Below are 24,176 nucleotides of genomic sequence, written 5' to 3' on the forward strand. Positions count from 1 at the left end.
ATCCCCATTTCCTACCACCGTGTGTCTCATCCACGTGCTCTGGCGACACATGTGTATGCAGGTTATCACATCAGGCCAGTAAATGTTGAAAACAAGTGGGGGGATGGAGGGACTGTTAAGCACATTTAGATGTGGGCCTGTGATGCACAGAGGACTGTGGTGTGTGAAGTAAGTGCATAATGTTTGCATTTTCTCCCCTTTCTTCCACTGAAATATAATTTTTAGTTGTAGTTTGATGACTTACACCATGGCTTATAAATCATTAAAAAACAAAGCAGCACTTTCAAATCTTTAAAGCAGGTGATTAAACTGGAAAGTTGTTGGAGACGCACTGGGATGAATTCTCTGCTCTATCGGTGCCTTTCAAAAGGCTGATTGGAAAAGATGAACAGCCACAGGCGGGTGCCCCCCCTCCTCCTCCTCCCTCCTCCTCCTCCCTCCCCCCTTCGCTTTCCTCATCCATCCATCCGCGCTTCCCTCTGCCTCTGCCGCTGGATGGTGCGTTTTTAGGACCCCACGGAGGAGGAAACCCGGAGCTTTTCCCCTCTGTCTGATGGAGACGGCGCTGAGGAAAGGAGCGAGTCCGGTCGGCGGAGACCACCTCGAGGATCCTGCAGGAAGGACTTCGCTGCTGCTGTAGGGAGGCGAGCGAGAGGGGGAGAGGAGCGAGAGGGGAGACTCGGGAGGTAACGGGCCGTTAATAACCTGTTGTTGGTGTGTTTTTGTTTGTCGTTCATAAAGAGGAGAGCCGAATGAGCGACGTGAGAGCGACACGTTAGCCGTGCTGGACTGACTGGGCTGGATTTCCACGGTTTCTAAAAGAGGAACTGGCATTATTATCTCTGTGCCGCCATCCGCTCTAACGTCCTGCTCATATTTATTTTCTATGTATGTATTTATTTTTTCATTAGATTTGATGAAAATCACGCGTTTTTCTATCAGAAGCAAATGATTGTGAGTTCATTTGTTCATTTGCCATTTCTGCAGGCGTACGCTCTTCAGAAGGCGTAAAACGAGATGTTAGTTTTATTTATTCCTTTTCTTTTCTTTCTTTTATAATTTTTTTTGCTCATTTAAGTCAACAATAGAAACTGCAGCACATCAGACTGCAATTCAATTACAGCAGCTGGCTGGAGCCTTTTAATTTAAAAGGAGAAGGGCTGCGAGCGCCGCCCGACGTCTGGATGTGGAATCTGTACAGAGCGTAAACTGGGATCATTATCTGATCTAGAACAGCAGCCCGGCTTTACTTCATAAGCAGAGCTGTCACTGCTTTGTATTTAATCACCTGTTCCTCTGGGGGGCCACCGGGGCCCGTGATGTTACACAGATGATAACCTTCTTACATCATCTGATCCCACCAGTTTCCATACAGCAGAGGATTAAAATAGAACATAAAAAGAAATAAAGCCGTCTTGTTCCGCACTCGGGAGCTTCGTGCTGTTGGCCTGGAGTGAAATAGCACTTGAAAGGGCACCAGAGGTGAGCAGGGAGACTGGCAGCGAGGCCGCAGGGTTGAATTGTTGCCTCCTCTTTGCATGTCCTCCGGTGTTTGCACAATCCAGCCAGGTGCGCAGAATAGAAGCGCTTTTGTGCTCTCTTTCTACGCCAGTTTGCATATGGAACAACATCAGCGGCCATTAATATTGATCCAGCTTGTAACAATGTTGACTGAAGTAAATGCAAACACGTATTGAACCGCAGCTCAGCTGCTCTAATGACAGAAGGGACTAACTTACATTTAAAAGTGAGCAGGGGTTCCTCCGCTCCTCAGCAGGCTACACTTTCAGTCATAGTGCAGAGAATTTATTGGCGTGTGTTCTGACTGCTAATCAAGTTTCTCATTAATTGCTCGGTAGCAAAGGTCAGTGCTTATCTCATTTATAAGCCTGCAAAACTGACTAGATTTGGACTGTTGGCTACAAATAAAAATCAGGGTAGTGGTGACAACAAGAGATTCCAAGCGAGTGTTGAGGTGTTTTTGGTATTGCATGCTGCAACTGTGATGAGCATCGTGCTCTGTTTTCTGATCTTTGTAGACAAAACGATTCAACAGGTGAAAGAATACAGTGGGCTTCTCTGTTGAATTGTAAAGCTGCAAAAATGCAAACTAGTAATCAATGACTTGAATTGTAGATGACGGATATTTCTGTTAGTCAGCTAATTGATTTCCACTTGGACCTCTTCCTCTCTTCTACACTGCACAGCAGCAGCTCTCTCGGCGCCTCTTTACTGAATGCAGAGATGCATTTTCGCTCACCTTGTCTGTCACTCAGTCATGCATCCTTTGTCATTCTGTTTCTCTCTGTTAATATGCTTCTCACACCGACACACATACACAAACGGGGGGGGCGCACATTTCTTTTGCTGTGTCTAACCTTGAGTTTTGTTATTTTCCGGAAAGCACACAGCTTGTGTTTTTTCTAGTCCTCTTCTGTCTTTTCTTATATTTAATTCTGTTTCCTGTTCTTTCATGCCCTGCAGATCCTCCATCATCGGAAGGTCTTCTGCATCTCTTCCAGGGCGTGCCTCTGTGATTGCGTCTAACATGCACGCTCACAAGAGCGCACAGCTTGTCTAATCAACCACAGTGCGTGTTTCTTCGCGAGCGTACGTCAAGTGCAGGAATGGGTTCGGTGGGCGCGGAGCGCCGCAGGCCCACGCCGGCCCAGACGCCCGAGGAGAGGGACGTGTGGAGGGATGGAGGAAGATCTGTTTGGAGGGAGGGCTGGAGAGAGGGAAGAGAGAGCGGCATTGTGCAGAGCTACAGCTTCGATTCATACCAGCTGGAGGAGGAGGAGATCAGTAAAGACGCCCCGGAGCGAGGAGTGCTGGCTTTGTCCGAGCCCGGTGAGGGAGTTTTTGTTCTATCTGTGCATGAGTGTGTGTAATCTACTATTTATAAAGAGAGAGGCGAGGAACATGGAAGGAAGGAAAGGGGTAGGTGTACCAACAAACAGCAATTTGTCAAAGTGAAAAAAGGCACATTAATATCCTTCTACTCCTAAACACCAGGAACAAAGTGTTTAGATACGTGGACAGAGAGAAAAGCGTTTGCCAATGATTTTCCACCAGGAAATTTAAAATGCACCTTCTTCATTGTTTACCACACTTTCACATTATATTCTATATATAAAGAATTTAGACAGAATAGTATTTACATGTGCTGTTTACATATTTACTGATTAGCTGTTAGATATGTATTCAGAGGGCAGTAAACCTCTGCTCTGGATGGTTTTAAAAGATATTTGAGATTGTAAGAAGCAATGAAAAGGGTGGTTATAGGACATTTGCATTTTTCAGCTGGAAGTTTTCAGAGTTTGCACAGTTGTATAGATCGAAGAACCCCACAATCTTTTATATCACTGCTACTGATACCGCAGATTAACTACCCAAACTGTCTTATCTTTTAAGACATGCTGAAATTGTATCTGTGTGGACGGGCTGTGATCTGCTCACCTGTGCTTATTTGACCTGAAACAAGCACATATGCCACAACATTATGTGGGATTTGACAAGAGAGAGGTGGAGAAACTCAAACTGCATGACTGCGAGCCTGAGCTGTCAGTGAGTGTGGATAACTCACCTTCACTGCATCCATCCAAATCAACTTTGTTCTGGTTTAAACTGCAGTGTTTTTTATTGTTGTTTGTTTAACAACAACAACAAAACACAACACTGTGCAGAAGCATTGAGTCACTTGCAATTTCTTTATATTTAATTAGGAAAAAGGGTGCAGAGATTTATTGAAACATATGCAAACATACATGTAAATACAGTATATAATACAAAACAGAGTTTGTATAATTCTAATCACCTTGAATGTCAAGATTTGGTACGACCACCTTTATTCTTCAACACAGTCTAATGTCTTTTAGGCAGCTTTCTTGTCATTTCTTTAATTATTCTTCAGGAATAGTTCTCCAGGCTTCTTGAAGGACATTCAAAGCTCTTCTTTGGATGTTGCTGCCTTTTGTTCTGTTCTCTGTCAACATGATCACACACGGTTTCAATAATGTCGAGGTCCGGGTTCTGGGGAGGCCAATCCATGACTAATAGTGTTCCACTGTGTGTTTTTCTATCTAGGTATGCTTTTACTGCATTGGCAGTGTGTTTGGGATCATTGTCAAGCTGAAAAATGAAGCTGTTGCCCAATGGTATTGTTCGGTGTATCAAACTGTGATAATACTTTCCTGTGTTCATAAATCCACCAATTTTGACAAGCTCTCCAACAACACTGGCTGAGCCTCCACCATGTTTTACAGATGGCTGTACACACCCACTGTTCTACTTCTCTACTGACCTCATCTCTACATACCAATGAGCCGTTTTCAGTTAACACCTTTTTGGGAATCACCTCAATGGTACAAAAATACTAAGTTATTCCCGTGGGATTTTTTATAGATTATACTAAAGGAATTTTAACAAAGGTTTTTGCAACAAAGTGGCTGAAGATACAATTTAAAGTTGATTCTTTGCTGTTCTTCTTCTTCGTCTGTTACGTGGATTACACAACAGTGGTTCATCCCTTAAGTTAGGTGCTTTTTTATATTTGAAGGTTCCTCTGAAAACAGCCAATACCGGACTGAAAATGAGTAAAAAGGTAGCCAATGTAAAACAAAGAAAAAGAAAAAAAAAGAGAGAGACAAAACTATTAAAGACCTTCAGAAAGTCTGAAGAACTTTCTAGAAAGTCTGGCTCTTTAGAAGCAGAATTGAGAAGTTGCTCAAGACTTTTTCACAGCACTGTATTGTCATTTGATTTATTGTCAAATACACTTTACAACAGCAGCTGACCAGAAAAAAAAATGTTTAAAAAAATCTGAAATAAAAATTTTAGTCATATTAAGCTTTAAGTCTCTTCCCCGTCCCCTTTTTACTATTTTTAACAATGAGACTATCAAACTTCAGTGCTACAGCTAAGCTTCTATACCAACAGCTACCACAACAGATAACTAATATGCAAACTGAACATTTCAAAAATGAACAATATTGAAAGTGACATCAGATTTTTTAAATCAAAGGTTAAACATAGCCGTGCTGCTAGATTATTCCAGCCCACTTAACCTCTGGATAAGTTCTTCCAAATGTAGAAAACCGGTTGGTTTTCCCAGCTGTGTTTGGGCAGGAGGTGAGGTGCACCCTGGACAGGTTGCCAGTCCATCAAAGGGCCCTTAAATTTTTGTAAGTCAGAATGGATTTAATAAGCGTCTTGCAGATTTGTATGGGCAGTGCATGTAAGACACAGAGGGCGGTCTTGATAACAAAAAACTGCTGTGTTGCCTGGTTACACGGGTTACACAAAGGCCATGTTAATCAGGTCATAAGTGACCAGTGACGCACAATGACAGCCTTGCAGGGAGAAGCCTTTTTCGCTGTTCTCTTCATGTGTTTCTTACTTATACTTTGCTTTTTCCTGCTTCCCTTTCTTCCCTGAAGCTGTCAGTCTTCATATTTCAGTCTGCAGCAAAACAGACAGGGGATGCAATCTCCACAGAGTCTGCCTTCTCATAGAAGAAAATAAAAGATGGAGGTGTGGCAAAGCAGCCTCCGAGAATGAGTTAACCTTAAGATGTCATTTCAGTTCTGCAGCTGCACAACAACTGTGTTTCTGTATGCAGAGGACAACAGGTTTTTTGAAGGTGTACATTGGTAGTGCACATTGATTTTTATTTTCAGCAGCCAAATTAATTTTAAAAAGGTGAAAATCCATTTGTATGATGTCAGTTTCTTCATTGAAGATTCTTCTGGTTTTCTTGGCCTAAGTTTTCGGTAATTAATAAACTGTTTTTTGAGGGGGTTTTAGCCATGAACTTGTGATGATTTCGTATTGCTTAAAAGGCTTCTTATACCGTGTGCAATCATATTATCTTAACCTACACTTCAACAAAAGGAACATAAAAGCGTCAGTGTTCTGTACAATACTTTACTATGAATCTACCATGGTTAGGGTTTAGAGTTTGCAACCATCTGCGACTCAACTGGTTGCCAAGTGGCTGTAAATGGAGTAGTGCACACAGGTTGATGGTATCTTTAGTTTTGCAGCAATTTCCTGTATTTATGATATATTATCATAAAAAATAATAATCTACATGTAAAGGATGTGTTTCACATTGGCACTCTGTTACTGAATACAACTTTATTATGCTCAAATGTTAATCTGTCATCAGAAAACCTCTTTTACAAATATGTTAGCACAGTTTTAAACTGTTTTGTTGTTTAAAGAAGCAATACATACATAGATTTAGCTAGTGGAGTGTGTGCAACATCATTGTCTGGGTTTCATTATATCATATTGGTTATTATATTACAACTTTCTTTTGAAAGTCATTACTGTATTCCTGTTCTTGGAAATGAAGGCTTTTGCATGTAAGAAATTGGCAAAGAACAAAGGATTTAATTCAGCCGTGTGTACTGCTCCCCTCACAGAACAGCACTAACTGATTTAACGGATATAAAGACAAGTTTGTGATCCTTGTGAACACCTGAGAAAAAGGGCATCTGCGACCTTATTTTAATAAAGAGAAGAGTCCTCAGAGTCCTCAGCTAGCAGCTTTTTTTAAGTTTTAAACAAGTGGTGTTCTTATAAATGTGTTATTACTGTTACTGATACTGATCCCAGCCCTCAGTGGGTGATGAATGTGGTTTCCATTGACTGTTGTTACGTCATTTTGTTCAGAACAAATTGCACAATACTTGTCAGTATTGATTTTTTTCAACTTGAATATTTCATTCATCAAGATCCGATGTGATTTTAATAGTTTTGAGCAGAAATAGCAAACAGTAATGTAATAATTAAACCCACAGACGCCCGTGCTGCACACACATTAGCTAAATGCATTACATCTGCATACCTATGCAGATATTCCATTAAAAAACCTAAAATAATCTATAATAATAGCGCTGTAATTAATAAAGGTCATTTCTGGCATTTCTGATCACTTTGGTGTAACACTAGGTACAAAAATGTCCCCCAGCTTTTGAACAATACTTCGTTTTTTAAATTTATTATTATTATTACCCATCAACAGATGCATCAGTAAATACATTTTTTGTTTCTATAGTAATAAAGTAGTGACATGAGTCAGTGAGAAGGATGTTTTCCCACTCAGTCTGCAGTAAAGCCTAAATTCTCATGATGAATGATTTGGGGCCATTAATATTAGGCTTACAGGATTAGTAAAGGATTAAGAACAGTTATATAAAAAACCTGCACATCACACTTTCTCCATGTAACCGATCCGGCTGCAAAACAGAAATGTACGAGTTTTAACTGAAGCTGTTTCGACAGCTAGACCATGATCTGAGATTCCCGTGATCAATCTTTCACTAACACAAGCGCAACAGTCTGTTCCACCATCAGCTGCTCCATCAAGTGGAACAGAGGCGTTCCTGCTGCCGCTGCACCTTTCTTCCTCCTGATTAGCTTTTCTGAAGACAGAGTGTTCTGGCTTCAGTCCTAATTCAGATGTTAATCATATCCCGCTGTCTGATTTCATGCTGCTTTAATTCTCTAACCTATGACTCCCATTTTGCTGCTCAGACTTTGAGGAACCGATCCCTGACGACCGTTACCATGGCATCTACTTTGCAATGCTACTGGCTGGAGTGGGTTTCCTGCTTCCCTACAACAGCTTCATCACAGATGTGGATTACCTGCATCAGAAGTTTAAAGGTATAAATATGGATGAGTGTGCACAAAGTCACAGGCTGTGTGCGGTTACGGCTCGAGGCTACGCTGTCACATCTCTCCCTTGTGTTTCAGGGACATCGATAGTGTTTGACATGAGTCTGACGTACATCTTAGTGGCTTTGTTGGCCGTCATCCTCAACAATGTGCTGGTGGAGCGACTCAGCATGCACACCAGGATCACTGTGGGTAAGTCAGAGAGGCGCCAAGAGCACAGATCGAGTGGAAAATTAAAAACTGTTTCATTAAAACTTACCCTGTTACTTATTAAATACTTTGGGACCACACAATCCTGAAGAGATCTACCCACAGGGGAGCTTCACTGAGAACTACAGTCATGAAAAAGAAAGCACATTCCCTTTCAATTCTTTCACAGATCAGGGTGTGAAAAAATCATCTCGGCCTTCAGACTATTTAAATATAACCTCAGATATATTTTTACACCATGCCACTTTATTTTACAAACACTAAGCCAAAATGAACGGTAGAGTGTGTACACCTTATGATTCAGCAGCTTGGAGAACCACATTTGATAGCAATAATTGAAGAAGCTGTTTTCTGTATGACTTCAGTCTCTCACATTATTGTATTGCAAAAATGTCAGTGCACCTTGTGGGCATTTGTTTATGCACAGCATTTCAGTCAGGTTGAGCCTGGGCTATTGCAACACTTTGATTTTTTTCTTTTTCAGCCGTTCTGTTGTAGATTTGCTGATGTGCTTGCAATCATGGTCCTGTTGAAAGACCCAGCCTGGGCCAAGCTGTCAGACAGATGGCCTCACATATGACTCTAGAATACTTTGGTATACAGAGAATTTAAACACGTTCTCACTCCCGAGGCTCAATATTTTACGCTAGGTGACAAATCGTCAACATGTTATGCTTCCGGGCACCCAACACATTCCTAAATGACGAGATCGGAAAAATTGGAAAATATCAGAACCGTCTGGAATCAATCCACACATATTCGTTCATTTTCCTCAAATCGCTTTGGAAAACACTATTTCACGTCATTAAAGTGCTGGTTAAGGTTAGGAATAAGGTTATGGGTAACGGATAAGGTTATGTTAAGGCTGGAATACATGGCTGGAACATGTTTTACCGCGGGACCGTCATTCTACTGTATTTCACCCATAACCCGGCACGTACCTTAAGAACGGCGAAGGGACGTGACAAATCATCAGGATGTTAGGCCTTGGGAGTGAGAACGGCTGAGGATTTCATGGTCAACTCAGTGGCTGCAGGGCGCTCGGGTCCTGTGGCTGCAGAACAAGCCCAAATCATCCAACATCCCCACTATGCTTGGAAGCTGGTATGAGTTGTTTGCGCTGATGTGCTGTGTTCGGTTTTTGACAAATAGGGTTCTGTCTTTTATAGCCAAACATCTTCACTCTGGTCTTCTCAGTCCAAAGGACATTGTTCCAGAAGTCTTTTTTTTTTCAGTTCTATCTTTGCAAATCTGTGCTGTCATGGTTTGTTTTAGAGAGACGAGGCTTTCACTTCAGACCTTTTGAAAGAGCCATACACTGTACTGTGATGAACATTAACATTTGACGTGCTGGCTGAGGCCTGTTGAGTCCAAGATGAAGTTTCTCTGAGCGTTGCACGGTCTGACCTTGTGGAGAATTTGCAGGGACATCCACTCCTGGGAACATTGCCAACTGTCTTGACTGTTTTCCACTTGTGAATAATTTTCCACAGTGACTGCGATCACTGCTGATGTTTTCCTGCTCCCTAACACATACCTGAATGCTCCAGACCAACAAACTACCCAAACCTTTGCTTTAATAGAGGTGCTCACACTTGCTGATGATCAGTTTGATGAGTAGCACCCCGATCCTACTTGCCTTCCTAATTTCTATGGAAGCAGTGAAGGTATACTCAGGTTTTCACAGGATTACTTTCGCATTCTGGCTTAATTTTGTTAAACAAATAATGACACTGTAAAATATGTTGTGTATTGTTGTTCATCTTTTTTTGGGTTTAAATAATTTTCAGACATGATGAGGTCTGATTTTTTTTTTTTTTTTTTTTTTGTAACTGTGTGAAGTACCTTCCACCTGCAGCCAGTAATGACACAAGACTTGGCTTGTGGTTGGTAATTTAACATAACTCTTATTATGGTCTTTTATCATTTTGTAATCCTCGTTAAGCTTCTTCATGTTGTCTTAATGGCTTTGGTGTATAATTTCTGCCTTATAGCATGCTGAAAGTGAAGTGCCGGTCAAGATATGCCAAGATTTCTACCTCATTTTAATGACTCAAAAATCATATTTTACTCCCACACATATGAAGCATAAAGCCAAAAACTTCACTGCTGGTTAAAATCAGTTTTATTTTTAATTCTTAAGGCTAACCTTACAAGCTGTCCTTCACGTGTGGACACATAAAAGGGCGCACTACTTCCAGCAGTAGTAACAACTGTCAAAAACAGCAGGAAGCACAAAGCTTATCAGAGTGTGCAAAAATGGAAAAATGTTATAAAGATAAAGAAAAATCCACTTTTCCACGGATCTCCTGTGGTCTTTATTCATAGACACCACAGGAGATCCGTTTTTGGCTTTTGCCGAAAACTGTGAATTGACAAGCAGCGGTTTCAGGATTCATCTGCATCTTCCTCAGATTGCTTTCATATTTCAAACACATCTTTAAAGGTGATTTGCTATGCTCTTTGAATAAGCCGTTCGGTAACAGGCAAGCACATACAGGCTGATTTAAAATCATGTTTGTTAAAGTCTTAGCTGGAGATACTGGAGAGATGTGGCCAAAAATATTCATTAAAAGTTGTTTTACTTTTAAAGTTTCTACATCTTTGCAGAAATTATTCTCAAACTGTGATATTGGAGATGAACCTAGAAATATTAAAGCCCTTCAAGCTCACCCTTAAAAAAATCATGATAAAAAGTTCTTTAAATATGCATGTTCCCGGGAAGTTTGAGATCACTGCACATACATGATAAATTTCAGAACGGGGTTTCACCGCAATAGCCTCTGCTGCTTAAAATAGCTGTGCTTGTATTTTTGGTTAAAGGTCTTTTGAAGTTTGTTGTCAGCTTTTGAGTGTCTATCCCCGGGTTAAAGAGTTAATGAACTGCCTCACATATAGTTTCCTCACTCTTATCAAATATGTGTTCAGTCCTGCAGTCACAACATTACCTGGATCACTGACTCAGCCTGTCACTCTCTCTGCAGGTTACATCTTAGCTTTGGGGCCCCTGATCTTTGTCAGCGTGTTCGACGTTTGGCTGGAAAAGTTCACCACCAAGCAGGCTTATGTCATCAACCTGGTATCAGTGGGAGTGGTGGCCTTTGGATGTACAGGTACTTTGATGTTCTTTTACCCTAATAATGGTTAAACCAACTGAATGACAGTAGACTACACTTAAAAGGCAGAACAGCCACTGTTAACTACATCCTTGCAGCCTTGACTTTTTGGAACTAGATGAACTATAATTGGATGAAAGGCTAGAAAGACAGATTGCCAACATGTTACAATCAGTCTGAGTCCGTCTGCACCAATTAGCGCAACTTGCCTGCGATGTGGCTCTTTGCAGTAGGGAACTCGGCTCAGCTATCTGGCACCGGGTTGTATTCTGGTTGTAGTCTATATAAAACCGAGGTGGTCAAGCACTTCTTGCATTTTGCAGTTAAATTACAGTGATGCAGCAATTATGTCACTATTTGTGGAGAAATTTCAGAATTTCAGTTTCATATCCATCGGGTTCTGGCTGTGCAATGACTGTAAGCAGTTAATATGAATTTCTATGTATGTAGATGGCAAAAGATTTTCCATCTACATGCCAGTTTATCAGTTTATCACACACAATTGCCATAAACAGGCTGCATGTATTTTCGGACTTAACTGAAACTAGCAGCCTTTGAGAAATGTTTGCTAGCCTTTCAGAAGCCTAGCAATCATTAGCCGCTATTACAGCCACCTGTGCCTTGTCTCCCGTATAAATCAACGCAGTAACAATGCTTATAAGCTTTAGGGCTTAACTTCTTTGAAAAATGTTTAAAAATTCACCCCTGCAGATTTTTTAATGAAGGGAGAAATTAGCTTTCGAGACAAATACTCTCTTTTTCTGTCCCAGGCTATGGAGACGTTAGCTAGTTTTACTGTACAGGCTGTATGTAAATGATGGCTCTCATGTGAGTTTTTTTAACCATTAAGTGACCATATATGGATGAAAGGGTGCACAGCTCAGTTATCAGATGGCACAAATTAGCTTGGTTAGCAAGCTACATTTTTAAAATATACCGAAGCAACACAGACACATGTGTAATAATAGCTTTAGGTAACAGACCTTTAAATACCAGAATTTGAATCACCATAACTGTTTCACAAACGTATTTGGAGGTCTGCCTGATAATTCCATTAAAAAAACCCTCCAAAAGGCGCTAACAACACAATCACCTTAATGAGGTTGATTTCAGGGACTCTGAAATTGTCTCAATTGTGCCTCAAGTGGAGATTAGAGGACCTGCATTGGGTTTAGTCCTGGAGCTGCTGGTTGTATATGACTATGTGAAAAGTGTGGCTCGTAGCAAAAAGCTTACAGACAATGTACTGTTTTGACTGCAGCCAGCTAGCAGACAACAACACTCTGCTAAAGCCCGTACACCACCGATTCAGCCTGTAAAAGAAGGCAGAAAAAGTGGAACATTTAGCTCCTTAATAGCCAGACAATTCCCTCATGAGTTTGTGGAAAACAATATAGAGCTATAAGGACAATTACTTTTATTAAAAGGATAATAAATTATAACTAAATATGTGTCAGAGCTTCCGCTGTTGGGATAAACACAAACCCAATAGAGGTTTTGGTCCTCAGCTGCTGCTGCTGACTTTAATACACAGAGCCGTTTTCCTCTGTGTGGCTGTGAGTGAGAACTCAGAGTTTCTGCCTGCTGTAATATCAGTTTAATTAGTGGAGGTCTGAGGGTCAGAGCAGCTTCTCTCAAGTGGTGTGTGGTGGTTCATTAAGTTGCCCGTCTAAATAAATCGTGTTGTTACAATGTTGACTGTTGGGCCTCTATTTACACTGATAACTGCCTCCCTCCTCCCTCTTCAGTGCAGCAGTCCAGTTTCTATGGTTACATGGGGATGCTGCCCAAGAGGTACACACAGGGGGTAATGACTGGAGAGAGTAAGTACACTCAACGATTAGCACACATGTTTATGTTAGCTCTCGCTGCCAGGCTTTGTCATCCTCCTCACCTTCTTCATCTCATTCATCATTTACGTACCCTCCTCAGGTACGGCCGGGGTGATCATCTCGCTGTCCCGCATCTTCACCAAGCTGCTGATCAAAGACGACAAGAAGAACACGCTGATCTTCTTCCTCGTCTCCATCAGCATGGAAATGCTGTGCTTCCTGCTTCACCTGCTGGTCCGCCGCTCACGATTTGTCCGGTATTACACCAGCCACGCCCAGGGTAAAGGTCCGGGCAAATGTCACGATCCGAGAGACAACGGGACCGGGTACAGGGTTCACCACGATGTCACTGCAGAGGAAGTAAGATTTGTAAGTTTATGGACAGCTTATTGACTCACATGTGTTTTATGTCTGTTCACTGCGAATACTAAGTATTTTTAGTCATCCCAGCAGCAGGCTCAATTACTCTGGTACAGAACAAATGTCTTAACATATATACTATATATTCCAAGGAGCCAGGCTTTCTTTAAAGTGTTTAAAGTGCTCTTGAGCTATAGCCTTTAGATATTGGCTGGTTTCCGCTCTTTTATATTACAGTCCTTGTAGCCGATCATTTCAGAGGAGTGTTTTTTGTTTATTATGCCATTAACACTGACCTATGAATCACTCAAACATTAATAAGCTAACTTAGCAGATGGATCAGTGTTGTCTTAATTGTACTATTAACAGCTGTGACAAAGACACAAGATTTCTTCCCATTTCTTGAGCTAAATCTATGAAAAGTGTCAAAGATAACAGAGTTTAACAGGCAAAAAAAGTTTTACACTAACGTTAAATGGTAAATGGCCTGTATTTGTACAGCGCTTTACTGCGCTATACTGCTGCATTTCAGTCAGTGTTGTTGGTGTTTTTAAAACTGATGGAATTATGAATGCAGAAATGTACCATCAGTTTTTAATTCGCTATGCAGTAACAACTGAAAAGCATCGGATTGGCTTCATTTTTCAGCATGATCCCAAACACACTGCCAATGCAGTAAAAGCATAGCTGGCTAGAAGGACACACAATGGAACATCGGTCATGGATTGGCCTCTCCAGAGCCCGGACTTCAACATTATTGAAGCAGTGTGGGATCATCTTGACAGAGAACAGAATAAAAGACAGCAAAAATCCAAAGAAGAGCTTTGAATGAAAGCCTGGAGAACTATTCCTGAAGAATACTTAAAGAAATGACAAGAAAGCTATGCATATCTCCTGTAGTGCATTTGGTACCAAAAGTCATAAATATGCCATACACTATACAGTGAACTGCTAAAGTGCTTGGACTTGATATTTTGCAGTCAGCGTTGTATCTTCAGCGTCTTTGATAATTTTCTCACGTTGCTTTTTCAAGTTAGATTAGGATACTGACTCGACACAGACCAACAGGCTCCCTCATTAAAGCTTCCGCTACATGTTTTATTCATTAAATCATTTATAAATATTGTAATGACAAATAGTTTCTGGACTCAGACAGGGAGGAAATGCCAGGCCTCTAAACTGTAATGTCATCCAGAGCGAGCATGCACACAAGTATTGAGGGCTGGTTGTGGTTAAAAATGCAATCACTTAGTAGCTATGAGCTGTTTCTTGGCTGCTGGTCAGAAAGATGCTAAAGGAGAGGAAGAGCAAAAGATATTGGAAGTTGTTCTTTAGGGCTGAGGTATATAGGGAGTGGTGCAGGAGAAAGACGGAGAGTTGACGACGCCTCCTTTGAACCCAGAGAGAAAGAGAGTCACGATGCTGAGAGAGAAAAAAAAAGTTTATGGGACGTAATGCGAGACAAGTGAGAGAGGCAGTGCAGAGAGTGGGGAAGAATTGTAGAGAAAACATAAGACAAAACGAATTAAAGGATGAGAAGGGCAAGAGAGCAGGACACCGGCCATGACAACGAGAGGAAAAGAGGGAAAGAAAACGACTTTGAATTGAAACCCACTTTGTAGCTGTGCTTTAAGCAGCATTTTGTAGCCTGAAGACATGGAGCTAGTACTGCTCATCCTGCTCAGTGTGTGTGTGTGTGTGTGTGTGTGTGTAGGTGTATGTGTGTGTGTGTGTGTGTGCATTCAGAGCCTTCAAAGGAAGAAACTGCACCTGAGGCTGTCATCGCTTAATGTGTGCGTGTTCATATTTGTATGTGCGCCATTACATACAAGTGTGTGATGGACATCCCCCGGTGTTTTACAGCTCTGTGTGTGTGTGTGTGTGTGTGTGTGTGTGTGTGTGTGTGTGTGTGTGTGTGTGTGTGTGTGTGTGTGTGTGTGTGTGTGTGTCTGGGGTTGATTCTGGCAGTTCTTTGTTCTGGTTGCCATGGGAAATGAATGCTGCTCTTCCTATTATGGGATAATCAAGAATAGGAGTGCCTTCTGGCCCGGCAGCCCCTCTAATCAACTAATGGATCTGTGTGTGTGTGTGCAGTCACCTGGCTCAGTGAATTAGTGTGTATTAGTGTGTAGACCTAAGCATAAAGGGATGTGCCCATACCCGGAAAGATGTCTGTGTGTGTGGTGGTGGTGGTGGTGGTGGTGGTGGGGTGGGGGGGAATCATTACGTCAGCCTTCAGCCGGTCACAGCCATCCTCTCTAACAGTCACTGTCATAAAAAGGGAATGTCATGTATCCCAGAAGCCAATACTAATGAAAAAAACAAAAACATGTAAAGGTCAAAGCAGTAAAAGTGAATGGGTTTATTTATTGTGTGATGGCTACCTCTAGTGTTTCCTTAAAGAACCTTCAAATGCTTTAAAAAAGTTTTCAGAAATGAGCAACGAAGTCTTAATTTTCCCACTCAGAACTATGTTTAAAAATGAATACAGTTCAGTATTTTCTAGCATAGGGAATTAAAAGGGGACAGAATCACATGTTTTAGTGTTTTTGAGGACAAAGGACCCTTTTTTTTATCCCAAAGATAAGGATGAGTATATGAGGGAGGCTGTGACTTCAAAAGATGATAAGTATTGCCCACACCTGAAGAATGGATCTGCATTCCTAATATAATAACCAGCTCCTATATCCTGCAGGGTTTTTGTTCTTTTCTGGAGTCAATTTCGGACCTTTTGCTTGCTTTAACTCCAAAACTATATCACCTGCAAAACAAAAAACTCCAATACCTCCAAAACAAAGTTTGCATGTTGCAGCTAATGCAGCTAACATCACCACCTCTGTGCTGCTCGCCTACTCTCTGTACTCATATGTAATATATTTATTCTGTGGTACAGCAAATATCCCCAAAACGCTGTTCTCATTTAAATATTTTATTTCTGTTTCTGTCATCACACAGAGATGAGAGTGTGAAACAGGGAAATGTAGCCCATTAACTTACAAGACCGTTTTCACTCGCCTCTAAAAATCCTGAAACAATCGTGAATATAAGTTTAAAGCAGCGGCTAAGATCTAAAATCATCACTTAGAGAGAAAGCAGTCTTTTTCTTCCTCTCTCACTCTAATCAATTTTTTTGGATACCACCCAAACTGTAAGTAATTATATGAGTAGCTGGAGCTCTGATCTCATGAAAAGTGCTTTCTAATTGTTGTTTTCACAGTCTGCAAACTAACAATTTTGTCGCTTTAGGGCCCGCGACATAATGTTATTGCTTTGTGACTCTTATTTTTTTCCACATCTTCACCCATTATCATTATCGGGTCTAATTCTTGTTGATTTTTTCACATTGGGGTTGTAATGTAGTGATCTTTAATAACAATCTTAATCTTGTAGTTTTTTCAAGTATGTTCTGACTAGAAAATTCTCCCTTAGGACATCAGTCCCACAGTGTTGAAGGATTAACCTCCTGATTATTTTTTCCTGTAAATACGTCATTGGATCCAACACAAATGAGTTCCTGAAGATTGCAGTAAACATCTCGTCTGTCTCTCCTCAGGGAAACGGTGGTACAGGAGCGTCCTCGGTGGAGGAAGGCGTCGAGGACATTGCGGGCGGTACCTACGTTCGATTTGATGCCCCAAAAGCCAAGATGAGAAGGAGCTGGCCCGGGCTCCGAGGTAGTCTCTTTCAAAATCTTGTCTATTCACTTCTCAATTACCCTCTGACTCCAACAGATGGATCTGAAATTTAAATGCATCCCCTGGTGATTTTTTTTTAGGTAGAGGAGCGATCTCAATGAAATGACTGCTCGAGTGAATCATTTGAATTTTTAATATGGTCCTGTGTGTGTTCTCAAACCAGACATGATCTTGCATCGTTACGTGGTGTCCCGCGTGATCTGGGCCTACATGCTGTCAATAGCTGTGACCTACAGCATCACTCTCTGTCTGTTTCCCGGGCTGGAGTCAGAGATACGAAACTCCACCTTAGGTGAATGGCTCCCCATCCTCATCATGGCCACCTTCAACATGTCGGACTTTGTTGGCAAGGTGAGCCATATATTAACTTCACAAGTTTGAATTTAAACATTGTGGTGACTTTTAGATGAATACCACTTCACACATGATACTTTGCATAAAATCGGAGAGATAAGAATCTGCTATTCTGCTTCCAGCCCAAGGATGTACAATCATGCCTTCATATGTTTCATGGTGGTGTCTTTTAACCTTTGATTCCAGGGATTTAAGTTTTTGGAGAGAACTTTGTAGAGAACAACCCCAGTTCCACAAATTTTGTGACACTGTGTAAAATGTAAATGAAAAACAGAAATCCAAAGCCTAGCCTTTGGCTGATCCATGTTTTTTATATGATCCATTCATCCAAAGAACATGGATCATCTTAAAATATGGTTTCTTCTTTGCACGATGGAGCTGTATCTGCATACGTGGATAGCACAGTGTGGTCACACACAGTGATTTCTGGAGGCACTCCTGAGCCCACACAGTGATTTCTATGACAGATTCATGTCTGTTTTTTTATGGAAGTCTGTTTCCGCCACAAAAAAAAAAGAAAAAAAAAAGGGTATCCATATGATCCGGGTAACAAGGAAATGACTTCATTCACGTAGATTACTGATTGGCAGCGCTAACTCAAAATGTCGAGTTAATAAGTCGAAATTTCGAGAAAATAACTCAAAATTTAAAGTTATGGATACTTTTTTTGTGGCAGAAACAGGCTTCCATAGTTTTTAATGCAGTGCTGTCTGAGCTGTCTTTCAGCCTTGTCCCTTGCGCACAGAGATTTCTCCAAAATTATCAGAATCTTTTGATCTACTATGTATAACAGATGATGAGGAATATTACTGAAATTGTTCCAAAAATGCAGGGTTTTGTTGCAGATTGCTGAAAGTCTTCCTCTCTAAGATGCTCTTTTTAAATTAAGTTTTAGGTTTGTTCTGTTGTGAATCCCATCATTTTTGGAACTAGGCCTGTATTAACTTACTGCCAATGTATAAAATTCACTGGTTTAACATTAATATTAAATGCTATTGCCCTTCTCACGCTACACTTACTGAGATTTTAGGATTTAAATTTCCATTTACAGGCATCTTGGCATTAAAGGAACAAGAAAGACAGAAAGGCAGAGTTAACCTTGTGAAACCATTAAAGTCGTCGACCCATTAATTTAACGTAAGGCTGGTAAAACGTCTGGTGTATTGTGGGATAATTGCACTTACTATAGCTCGGAGGCTTCATCCGAACACTCTGAAACTTATCTGGTTTCCTTGGGTCATAATTTTGACTTTGAAGGCACCAACATTGGTTTAGTGAAAGTTGTTATGTAGGCTTTGGCTTTGTCCTCGCGGCAAATTGAGTTTTTTCTTCAAATGAAGAGGGAAAGAGATTAGAAGAGGAATTAAATTGAAAAAGGAAAAATTAAGGTAGCTTAGAGGTATTAAAAAAAAGAGAGAGAAAGAAAAATGTCACGATAAGAGACTGAAAAAGTGTAAAAAGGATTTTTCTTTTGCATTTCTCTCACGGTTCACTTTGTTTTGCACTAATACTGTTGTTGTTCTTATTTATTTTCCCTGACAAGTGCTTTCCTTAGAAATTGCTCCAAGCAATGGAGAATTACTGAACATAAGGGTCTAGAGTTCAAAACTGTGCAAATGCTCATATATTTCATATATTATTTGAATATTTTTCCTTGTTTTCCCAAAGTGTAATACACAGCCTGACTGAAACACTCCTGCTGTCCCCTCAGATCCTGGCAGCACTGCCATATGACTGGTCTGGGGGTCGTCTGCTCTTCTTCTCTTGCCTGAGGGTGGTCTTCATCCCTCTGTTTGTCATGTGTGTGTATCCGGCCAATGAACCCACCCTATCCCATCCTGCCTGGCCCTGTCTCTTTTCTCTCCTAATGGGAGTCACCAACGGATATTTTGGGTCCGTACCGATGATCCAGGCTGCGGGCAAAGTGCCACCTGAACAGCGGGAGCTTGCAGGTGATTTTTGACTTCTTCTGTCTGATTTATTGTTAAATAAAAAGCATCAATAATTGAACTGATAAGCCAGTTGATTAGACCCATTTAGCTTCATTTTAGCCATATAAGTTGTTGTATGTCATAAGAATACCATTAAATGGTTGAAAATTAGATAATTATATTCTTCTTAGCAGAATAACACTGACCTTAGCACTGTAACTGTAACTTAATTGTTTTATCACCTTAATTAAGTTGCCTTGCTTTAGAATGAATAACTTCTTTTTGGCCTGACAACTAGCTTCGCTTAGCTAGTAGCAACCAGGCATATATGTATAGCCTATTTTATGTTAGCTTAAGCCTTAAGAGAAGGATTACATATAAGATATCACACAAACTCAACACTATTATGTGCGCTATAATATTAAACATTATTACCTGTGAGATGCTTTTTAAATGTTATCTTTAACACTCAAATGTAGTGCATATTTCAAGTGTTTTTTTAAGCTAGCAGTCTGACATTGTTTTCAGGCTGGGATTTTGTCAAGAAATACTAAAGTTACATTTAGATTATAATTATAGGTTTTATTATAATTTTCCTCTGAGTGACCTGTGCTTGGTGTCTTGCGCTCCTATTAATGTTAGCATGCTAAATTAGCATGCTAAATTAGGATGGTTATAATGGCACATGCTATCCCTGCTGATGCTAACATGCAAGAACATCAAAGAGTGGATAGCAAAGATGTACTTTCTTAGACTTGTTACTCACTATCTAACATGTTTCTTGCTTACTTGTTCACTCTGAGCAGTATTCTTTATTTAAAAATGGCATTCCCCCCGGATTAGGCAGTATGATCAGCTCTACAGTTACTCTCTGCTCTCTCTCTCCAGGGAATACTATGACTGTCTCCTACATGACAGGCTTGATGGTTGGCTCCGCTGTAGCGTATGCAGCTTATAGCTTCACTGCTCCACCAACAGGAATACGCTCCTCCACGCTCAACATACACACACCTGCCAACACTACCATGTATTGAATGTCCGTAGGTTTGACACGCACCCACTCATCCATCTGTATACATTTACATGTACACACATGCTGCATAAGGACAGGACATTTGGCCTTACAGCAGCATAAACTGATGGACTAGACTCCAGCTGCAGAATAACTCAACAATAACAAAAGAAAAGACAAGCAGTGGCTTTTAGTGTTGAAAGGGATTAAGTGAAAAAAGTGTAGATTTCTCCACTCGCTCATCTCCCGGTGATCCACTGACCTTCAAGCATCTGCTCCGATGAACTTCCCCGGAGGAAGAGAAGTGGAACTGTGCGTCTGCCAGCAGGCAGACATTAACCCTCAGAGTATCACACAGTGAAATTACTGTCTGCATATGTGCGAACACATCATCTGACATTTGTACAGTGCAAAGTCAAGTGATATTTTGTTGCGGGGAGCTAATGGCTTGTGGTTCTAGAGGAGACCTTGCATCATATGTGATGTTATGTTTTATGAATTCTCAGAGCTGTCACCCATCATAGAAGCGAGATGCTGTTCAGACTCACGTAAAAATATGATCAGCGTTTTTAGACGATGAGTTCTATAAATGCTCATTTTATTCGGGCCCTGTTATTAAAATCAGTTTAACCTTATGAGATCTCAGCCCTTATTGAGGATGACCCTAACCCTGTGCTGTCAGAATAAGTCATTTTTCAAACAAATAATCATTCTAACTGAAAAAAACTTACGTCTTGGGTTAGGACTTGGGGCTATGAGCTGTTACCAATAATGACTCAGACCTCACAAGGGTTAAACAAACAGTGTCTTTTCTGCCTAAGACCCAAAGACATTCTTTTGATCCTGAGAGCACTGTGTTAGATATCTAATGCTGCAACCAGACTGGGGGAAATAATGGTTGGAAGCAATTATTGCAACTGTGTGCAATTAAATTTTAATGTCATTGCCTTTGACATGGTTGCTTTAACAACGTAAATCGGATCTGCAACAACTTGCAGTCAGTTGTTGTCTTCAAAGCGAATTTGTTGCATCAAGATGATGATAAAGGAACAAAAAGACTAAATGGAGTCAAGTTGGCAGTCTGTTTGTGATTACAACAAACACTGAAATTCACAACAACTACTTCAAATTCGGAATCCATCCAGAACCTCACAGATTTGAAAGAGAACTCCTTCTGTTTCAATAGTGACGTAGTTGCTGCAGGATTGCTCAACAACCTTGCGTTCTTACAGGAGAATAACTAGTTTGCAACCAGTTGATCCAAACCCCTTACTACAACGAGACACTTTGCAGACAAGTTGTATTCTTCGGTGCAGACTACTATAGACTGAGTGCAACATGTTGACAATCTGTCTCCATTTATAAAGTAAACTAAACAATGATTATCAGCAAAAATTCACCAATCAGTCTGATTGCTTCGTACCTTGGAGCAGGCAACGCCCTCAACCTCGGGGTGACCGCTTGGTTTCACATGAGCGGCCCACGCTCCTCTCTAAACTCACCTTCTTTCTTTTTTTTTCAGTCTCTAAACACTTGTAACATTTTGTGACTGCATCTGCATGTTTGTGAAACTGTGTTGAAAGAATCTGTCCACAAAGTACTCGAACCTGTCGGTGTGATATGTCCTACTACAGCAGAGGGTCTCCAGGACCACGTAATTGTCATCATGACACACAAACAACATCAGCTGTAGGGTAAAAAAGGAAGAAATCATGTAAAAGGAGAGATTTCAGGTCACTTCTTGCGCCCCCTGATGGCTGAAAAAAGTGTTTATTTACCAGAGGAGGCAGGGGGATAACGGCTGCTTTGCAGTCCTGTCGCGTTTGCACCTCCTTTGAATGGTGTCTGTAATAAATGTCTATGTGATGATGTGGGATATAAGGGGACAAAATAATTAGTGCCAAACAGTCTGTGTTTATGACAGATGCGATTGGGGGAGGGAGAAAAAAGTGAATGTAAAGTTGTAAATACGTAGAATAAAATGCATTCAAGGCAATGAAAGGCATTTATTTTCACTACTGCAAAGCCTGTAGAAAGAATCAGATTCATATCTTTTGTAGCTTTATGTAGTTGAACTGACCCCTGGAGCCCCTCCTTTATTTATCTCTGTTTCTTTTTTCCAGCTGACGCGCAGCAGCGTCTCCGTTCCCTCATGTTTCCTGTTGGACTTGATTAATTTTTCAGCGATAAGAGAAGCAGCCGAGTTCACAGTTTATATATTATATTTAAAAAAATAAATAAATAACAGACCTCAGTGTAAAGACAGGCAAATGTGCACTGCATTATGTAAGTGATGGCTTGAATGGAGACTGTTGGCACTGTTTGAAATACGGTGGGATGCCATTTGGGAGCTAACCTCATTACTGTATGTATGTCCTGCTTCCTGCAGCGAGCTGCTGGGTTTGAAGGTGTTTTTAGTTATTTTTGGTCAGTTGTGTCATTAAAGGACATGAAAAGTCTCTCTCCTTCTCTTTCTTTCTCTCCTGCAGACATTTTGAGAGAGGGGGAAATCCAACTTTCCCAGGAATGCATTTTTAACCATTCCTCACGATGAACTCGCACATTCATTGTGAGGATTAGTAAAGCAATCTGGTGTTTTGGGGGAAATTCTTTTTCTTGTTGGGTTTTCAAGAAGGGTAAACAAGAAGCTAGCAGCTATCTAACTAACCAACTCCCCAGTTGATTTCTCTCTTTTCTGTCTTACCACTGCAAAATATGGTCCTCAAGACGCCCATTATGGAAGAAACAACCTCAAAGGACGTCATACTTGTACATATTCAAACTTCAGGAAGAGTGAATACTTAGAGACCATTTGGTGTACGATCACACACCACACCTAAACTCTTAATAATGATTTCATTTGCACCAGTGAATGCAACTTTGTGATCATTCCTGCTGCAGTAAGACCACAAAAGATGACTAAATAGACCCAATTAATTCCATGGTTAGGAAAAACAACTTTAAGAAAGCATCTAAAGGAGCCTGCACACTTCTGGAAAAATATTTTTGACTGATGAAACCAAGATAAACTTGATGAAACTGCTCGGGATCTAAAGCGTACTGCATCATCTGTCAAACATGGTGAAGGATGTTATGGAGATGTGTGGCTGATAATAGTTCACCAGTGTTTATTGACGATGTGACTGCAAAGAAGCAGCAGGATGGCTTGTGAAGTGTACAGGGTTATAGTCTCTGCTCAGATTCAGACAAATGCTCCAAAACTATCTGGACAACGATTTAATGTGCAAATGGACAATAAACCAAAGCAAACTGCAAAACTTTTAGAAATTTGAGGATTTTGTGTAAAAATGGCTGATATTCCTAAACAGTTAATGCAACACCAGTCTGAATGAATCCATGGAGGTAGTATGAAGAGGCAACACTATAAAAATTATGAAATATCGTGTCTTGTCTGACAAATTAGGGACCTAACTGTAACCACGTGCCAAAAAATGAAAAATAAAAGTTGTCTCCAGGATCAGAACAGGATGAAGACAGCCATGCTGTCACAGCTGATAGGAGCAGCTGAGAAAATTAATCCAGCAAAATTATATTAATAATCTACTACAAGAAGAATTGCATGTACACTCCGGGAATTTTTCCACTGGTGATGTTGGACTTTCATCATGTCGTAGACTTTTCTCGGATTAGCCGACACCTTTATCCAAAGTGACACATGATGGGTTTCACAGAAGAACGAGCTTCATGAAAAAATGAATCTCTGAAAATTTCAGACAGCTCTGACAAAATCACACATGACAGCAGAAAGCTCCTCAAAGAGGAAGCGTGTCAAGAAATCACATAAAAAGGGGCAAAAGAGGCAGAAGGAATAGTTGGATGACAATTAGAGTGAGCCTAGGAGCAGTGGGCAAAGATCCCCAAGGGGGAGGTTTGTGCCTGTGATGGAAAGTGAAGGAGTTTGAAGGTTACTCCACAGCTTTGCAATGACTTTCACTTTCAACCTCATGAAAACAGGGACC

At 40.7% G+C, this 24,176-nt stretch overlaps 1 protein-coding gene across 3 annotated transcripts; it reads left to right on the forward strand.

Annotated features, from left to right (window-relative positions):
• The first annotated feature begins 455 nt into the window (after positions 1 to 455).
• slc29a4a (solute carrier family 29 member 4a) lies at positions 456 to 22,655 on the forward strand. Of its 3 annotated transcripts, none has more exons than XM_063471431.1 (11): positions 456 to 686; positions 2,485 to 2,850; positions 7,543 to 7,674; positions 7,765 to 7,878; positions 10,881 to 11,009; positions 12,761 to 12,835; positions 12,945 to 13,213; positions 16,758 to 16,878; positions 17,063 to 17,250; positions 18,965 to 19,205; positions 20,073 to 22,655. In XM_063471431.1, exons 2-11 carry the CDS (start codon positions 2,628 to 2,630, stop codon positions 20,216 to 20,218), a joined length of 1,638 nt encoding a protein of 545 aa, XP_063327501.1. In that variant the 5' UTR covers positions 456 to 686; positions 2,485 to 2,627; the 3' UTR covers positions 20,219 to 22,655. The 3 variants fall into 3 exon arrangements, with proteins under 3 accessions (XP_063327501.1, XP_063327503.1, XP_063327502.1); XM_063471433.1 differs by having other exon boundaries at positions 12,945 to 13,204; XM_063471432.1 differs by lacking the exon at positions 456 to 686 and adding an exon at positions 752 to 888.
• Positions 22,656 to 24,176: the final 1,521 nt, after the last annotated feature.

Source organism: Pelmatolapia mariae, linkage group LG4 (assembly GCF_036321145.2).
Source record: "Pelmatolapia mariae isolate MD_Pm_ZW linkage group LG4, Pm_UMD_F_2, whole genome shotgun sequence".
In the NCBI taxonomy this organism is placed as follows: domain Eukaryota; kingdom Metazoa; phylum Chordata; class Actinopteri; order Cichliformes; family Cichlidae; genus Pelmatolapia; species Pelmatolapia mariae.